Source organism: Myotis brandtii, unplaced genomic scaffold, assembly GCF_000412655.1.
Source record: "Myotis brandtii unplaced genomic scaffold, ASM41265v1 scaffold1327, whole genome shotgun sequence".
Classification (NCBI taxonomy): domain Eukaryota; kingdom Metazoa; phylum Chordata; class Mammalia; order Chiroptera; family Vespertilionidae; genus Myotis; species Myotis brandtii.
In genome coordinates, this window is record NW_005354705.1 from 515,421 (window position 1) to 521,538 (window position 6,118).

Below are 6,118 nucleotides of genomic sequence, written 5' to 3' on the forward strand. Positions count from 1 at the left end.
CCGCAGGAGGGGGAGCCTCCCGGAGGAGCCGTGCGTGCTGCAGACCCAGGGGCCGCCACCGAGCGGCGGGGGTTGCGAGCTCTGCGAGATCCTCTTTTGCAAGAAATGCAGGACCCTGCACAGCAACCCGGCCTACGTGGCGCACTGCATTCTGGAGCACCCGGATCTGGGTGAGGCGCGGGCTTCGGGCGGGGCGGGGGCCGCCGGGGGCCCCCACTGAAAGCCTCTGTGCTCCCCATTCTCTCCTGACCCCCGACTCCCCGCAGCTTTCTCCTGTCCCTGACGCTGAGCGTGCTCAGCACATCCCAGAGCTGCCCCTGCTCAGAGCCGCTCTCCCAGAGCGCCCCCCTCAGGCAAACAGGCCCACCGTCCATGTGACGGTGCCACCAGTCACCTGTCGCCCATCCAATGCAGAGCCCCAGGTCACCTGGAGCTCCATTCCTCCCGTAGTGCCCCTGGGGGCCCCCACCCCCTGGCATCACCCAGTGCCTGCTGGCCACCCTGGCAGAGCCTCACATTCATCTCTTGGGTATTGCAGGTCCTTCTGGCATCGCCCCCTAGAGAACCTAACCTCCGGGTTCCCCGCCCCCTCTGAGAAACCTGCTCTTTCCCTCAAGTCAGTCAATAAAGCCGTAAGCAAAGTGTCAGTGCCTTGAGGCGGGAGCGAGGAGGCCCTGGTGAGGATGGTGAAGCTGACCCGCCTTCCCTTCTGCAGAAGTTCAAGCGGAGGGAAAAGGGCAGGCGTAGAGCCTCCTCCCTCCGCCTCCCCAAGGACTGGGCGGAGCAAAAACACATGCACCCAAGGGCAGTCAAAGGTCATTTTCCCCACTGCGCGGAGGAAAAAATGAAGGCACAGGGCCAGGAATGCCCGTGGGAAGCTGAAGGCTGCACTTCGCCAAACCATCCTCCCCGTCCCCTGGAGCCCCGGTCTGGCTGAGGTCAATGTGCGGAGGGCCCTGTGGGTGCAAATGCGGCGGGTGGGAGGGGGAGGGTCTGAGAGCCAGACGCTAAAGCCCTGAGGCTGGCTGAGGCCGAAGGCAGAGTGCCAGGGGGAGCTGGTTCCTTCGGTAGGAATCCCAGCTATTCCTGACCAGCCAGGAGGAGCTCCTGGAATGCTGTGTGTGTGGCCTGGAGAATGGAGCCACTGTGAACACAAGCCTCCCCCAGCCTGCAGAGCCCCCAGTGCCTGCGGGCAGCAGTGAGGCCGCCCAGAGAGGCCCCTGCCCTCCCCCAGCCGCACGGGCTTCTCCATCTGGCCTGAGTGGGGAGGGGAGGGGCCAAGGACATTTAGCTTTTTGAGGAGAGGTAGGCTCCCTCTTCCCATCACTCACTCACACACACACACACACACACACACACACACACACAGCCTGCCGGTCCTGGCTTGGTCAGAAGAAAGACCAGCCTCCACCTCACCAGCATCCATGCCCACCTGCTCTCCCTGGAAGCTATTCCAGAGAAGGCTGGTTTGTGCCTCCAGGCCCACCAGCCGGGGACCCCTCTATTCCAGCCTCCCACAAAGAGCTGCACTGCATCTGTCTCCGCCTGCTCTGGGTCCTGACCCCACTCAGGGCCTTGAGGTGGGAGACCCTCGTACCCAACCCATCCAGGCTTTCTGGGGGCGGGGCCTCTGTTAAATATGACACAGTTCTCCAAGAATCGAGCCAGAAGGTCCTCAGGGGAAGGCAACAGTCTTGCAAAGTGGCCCCAACCTCTCTACTGAGATCTGCATCCTCCCTGGTTGCCCAATGCTGCTGCCTCATAGACAGGACCTGCACCTTTAGCAGAAAAAACAAAACCCCCAGGCCCGAGGGAAGAGAGAGTCCTTGGAAAAGGCTGTGGAGTCTGGGACCCTTTTTGGCTTCTCCTTGGGTTGATCCCGGCCCCACTTCCACGTCCTGGGGAGCAGCGCCAAGACGATGAGTGCCACATTCTCCAGGGAACAAACGCAGACCAGCTTCTCTGCTGGGTCTTCTGCAGGGGGGCTCAGAGGCTTCCAAGACAGGCTCTGCCCCTGGGGCAGGGGACACACGTTGGCCACGAGAGCACCCAAAGTTCACTATGAGGTGGGGGTGCCTTCAGAACAAGGCGCCCCCCGAGTTCACATGCCAGCAGCCCATCCAGGGCAGCTCTGCCGCCCAGCGGCCCGAGGCTGTCACCCGCAGTTTGGTCTGGTCCAGGTGCCAGTAGCGGTCATCCCTGAAGAATATGACGGAGCCGTCTGGCTGGGGCAGGGCACCGCTGACCTCTTCAGGGACACCACCCCAGTCCTGCAGGCCTCGGGGGTAGTAGGGTTCCACCTGCAGCCCCCCTGGGGCCAGCACATAGTAGCGGGCACCCTTGAAGAGGACGAGGCGGCTCAGAGGAGGAAAGAAGAGGGCTGCGTCCGGGTGGCGAGGCAGGCCTCCTGCCCGGCACAGCTGTAGAGAACCCCACACTGGCTTGGGGCCCCGAAACCTCCAGCATCGGCTCCCTGCGGGGCATTGGGAGAGCCAGGGTGAGCTGGCAGCTCTCACCCTTTGGGCCTCCACCCCAACTCTGTCCCCCTGTCCCTCTGTTCCTTCTTGCGTTGGAGCCCAAGGTGGTTAGTACTTGTGATAAAATGGATCATACTCATATTTGGTTATGAACCCTAGGGGCGGGACTGTTGTGGCCTGGGCTTCCAGCAGGTGTCAGCAGAGGGCAGATAGCGCTAAAGGAACATGTCTAGCCCCTCCCTGGGTAGCAGGGGGCGCTCTCCCTGGGTGAGGACTGGGCTCCAGGGAAGGCCCGGGGCTTTCTTCACTGCCGTGACTCCCAACAGTTCTAGGAGGGCAGGGAGTTTTGTTCACGACTGTATCCCAACGCCTCCAACCGAGTCCAGGCCATAGAAGGCACTCAATACTTGTTGAATGAATGAATGAATGAATGAACACTGTTTACTGAAGTAACATACTGCACACTGCTCAGACAGTATGTTCTTTTCATCCTTCTTCCCCAACAAACCTGAGGGATTGTGTTCCCCATTCAAAAAACTCAAGCTCCAAGAATTAAGTGACATGCCCAACCTCCTGCAGCCAGGATTCCAAGGAAGGCAGGACTTTGCAGAATCACAGAGCTCAGGAGTGGTCCTCTCTTCCCTAGAGCAAGCATGTCAAACTTGCCGGCTGCGGAGTTTGACATGCTTGCTCTAGAGTCTTCTCTGGGATTCTCCCACCCTCTCCCTCTAGAACAGTGATGGCGAACCTATGACACGTGTGTCAGAGGTGACACGTGAACTCATTTTTTTGGTTGATTTTTTTTTTGTTAAATGGCATTTAAATATATAAAATAAATATCAAAAATATAAGTCTTTGTTTTACTATGGTTGCAAATATCAAAAAATTTCTATATATGACACGGCACCAGAGTTAAGTTAGGGTTTTTCAAAATGCTGACACGCCGAGCTCAAAAGGTTCCCTATGACACGCTTGTCAGAGGTGACACGCGAACTCATTTTTTTTGGTTGATTTTTCTTTGTTAAATGGCATTTAAATATATAAAATAAATATCAAAAATATAAGTCTTTGTTTTACTATGGTTGCAAATATCCAAAAAATTTTATATGTGACACGGCACCAGAGTTAAGTTAGGGTTTTTCAAAATGCTGACATGCTGAGCTCAAAAGGTTCGCCATCACTGCTCTAGAACAACCTGGACACCGCCCTCCCCAATCCACCACTAAAGGAATCTCCTGGTAGAGTTTCCCAGGCCACAGGTTGGGATTGGAATGGAGGTGCCTCCCCGCTTTTGACCTTGGGCAGGACATCTTTCCTCTGTAGGTCTCAATGTTCTCATCTGCCCCAGGGTTGGTACCTTTGAAGAAGTAGAAGTCTCCATTCTCCAGTGACACTGCGGCAGCCTCAATGTTGGGGGGCAGCCCGGCCCACCTTTCCTGCAGCAGGTGGGGCTCTGAGACATTGCCATCAGCTCCCACCTCCCAGAAGTGGCTCCCTTGAAAAATGTATAGTCGCTGCTGCCTGTCTGCCCAGAGAGACAAGAGAGAGTTGAGCAGTGACCACCCGTCTCCTGCCTTCCTTCCAGGGAAGGTGCATTCCTAGATCCCAGCCTCCCAAGCTGATCAGAGAGGATGCAGCGGGCACAGTTGGGGCGGAAAGAGAAAGTAGTGTTTTGCTTGGCATGGGCTTGCTACCTTGCAGAATCCCTGTGGCTGGAATTTCTGGATTTTATCATTTATACTCCCCCTTGAACTCCAGCTCTGGAGACCCCTGAAATGTGGGGAGGAGGGAAGAGGAAGCAATGCATGGGTGGAACCATCTTACCTACAGTGATGGCATCAAAGGAAGAGTGGCAATATTTAGGACCTTGGGTTTCGGGGCGCCTTCCCTGGGATCTGTGGGGGTCCCAGGCCTCAAAGTCAGTGAACAGTTTTCCTGGGAGCTGGGTAGTCACAGAGCCCCCCTGGGGCTTCCCTGCATGGGGGAGGGGAGAGGGGAAGAGCACACAGTGGTTAGGAGGGTGTTGCGGGCCCAAGACCTCCCCGTTGGTTCCTTTCATCATTGTCTGATGTGAGGGGCCGGGAAGGAGAGCAGGGGTAGGGTGAAGAATTGTCTTTGGTTGTGGGTGTTAACCATAGCACTAAACTCAGAAGCCCTCGCTCCTATCACACAGTCAAAACTGAAGCGGGGACTAAACCAGGGTTTGGAACTAAGGAGTGCAGCGTGTACTCTCCTCTGAGTCCTGGACAAAGCAGATGGCGTGCAGGCAGAGTCCAGGGGCCCAAGCTGTGTTAATTACGGCTCTGAAGATAATTACATCATGACACTTCACTTCCGAGAGGGAGGCAGAGTCCAATCAGCTTAGAATTTGGCACCAGCTCCTGAATCCTGGTCTGCAACTTCCTAGCTGTGTGACCTAGGGCAAGTTACCTAACCTCTCTTACCCGGTTCTCCTCATCTGTGGACAAAAAGATACTTACCTCATGTGTGTTTTGTGTGTTAAGTGCCTGGTCCATGGTAGACCCTCATGAAATAGCAGCTGTTATGATTACATTTGTGTAGGTTTCTTAGGCTACAAAGCATGCTCATGCTCACTAGTACAGCAACCCTGTGAGGTAAGCAGGACCTCAATTATTGTCCATTTTCTCAGAAGGTAAAACTGAAGGCTCTCAGGGGGGAAATGCTTTGCTCAAGAACAACTGCTAGTCAGGAATGGAACAGAGACTTGAACCCAGGGCTCCTGGCCCTGCCCACCGCACCACGCACTCTGAGGGAGGCAGCCCAGGCGTCGAGGAGGGGGAAGGTTAGGGGATAGAGCAGTGGTTCCCAACGTGGGGCACATGTCCCCCGGGGGGGGGGAGGTGATTTGATTTTTAAGGGGGACAATTCAAGAATGAGTTATTAACCATGAACTTTTTGCATTTTATGGTTCTAGGGGCCTTATATACAGTATATAAATATATATATTGTGACATATTTATGCATTTCAGTTCTCTATTATATGTTTTGAAACTTTATTTGCTATTTTTTCATATCACCTCATATTTTTTTAAAACAATTTCTTAGTGATTTCTTCCTCAGTATGTCAATTGTCCTTTCATTCTTTTATGTTTCTCTTTCATGGATGCCATGTTCTTTGGAAGTTAGTTTAGACCAAGTTAATGGCCTTCCTCCACGTGAATAGGAGTTCACTTTTTGAATAATAAGAATTATATGTCACGGGGTGGGTGGGCATCAGGGTTTTAGAGATGCTTAGGTGGGGCATGGCCAAAAAAAGGTGGGGAACCACTGGGCTAGAGGGAAATCGCAGCTGGGAGCAGGGATGAGGGCTCTGGCGTATGGGGTGGGGAAGAGGTGAGTCTGAGGATTGGGTCTGGGTGATGGATGGGGCAGGACTGTGCCCAGGAGTTCGTTGGGGTTGATCAAGGGCAAGCACGGGGGAGAGGGGGTAATAGTTTGAGGTTTTTCAGATCTCAGGAGCCTGAGGATTTGGAAAGACCCGTGATGGGGGAGGCCAGATGCCTGCGCTTACGAGGGGAGATCCCATTGAGGAGCCCGAGCGCTGCAGGCAAGGGCGGGGCCGGGGGCGGGGGGCTCACCATACAGGCTCTGCACGGCCAGCACGTCCTCCCCGCTGAGCA

The 6,118-nt window shown here is 55.0% G+C and overlaps 2 protein-coding genes across 2 annotated transcripts in view; one reads left to right on the top strand and one right to left on the bottom strand.

Moving 5' to 3' along the window:
• Positions 1 to 220, top strand: part of LOC102249781 (chromosome unknown open reading frame, human C17orf50) — a 2,450-nt gene extending 2,230 nt beyond the window's left edge. Inside the window, exon 3 of the mRNA XM_005860229.2 lies at positions 7 to 220. Within this exon, the coding sequence (XP_005860291.1) occupies positions 7 to 220 (214 nt within the window). The remainder of the gene's footprint in view (positions 1 to 6) is intronic.
• A 1,439-nt stretch (positions 221 to 1,659) lies between these two features.
• The window catches only part of MMP28 (matrix metallopeptidase 28), a 25,422-nt gene continuing 20,963 nt past the window's right edge, over positions 1,660 to 6,118 (bottom strand). The window contains exons 7-10 of the mRNA XM_014534767.1: positions 6,077 to 6,111; positions 4,302 to 4,451; positions 3,835 to 4,002; positions 1,660 to 2,473 (exon numbers count right to left, since the gene is read on the bottom strand). Coding sequence (XP_014390253.1) covers positions 2,079 to 2,473; positions 3,835 to 4,002; positions 4,302 to 4,451; positions 6,077 to 6,111 — 748 coding nt within the window. The 3' untranslated portion in view covers positions 1,660 to 2,078. The remainder of the gene's footprint in view (positions 2,474 to 3,834; positions 4,003 to 4,301; positions 4,452 to 6,076; positions 6,112 to 6,118) is intronic.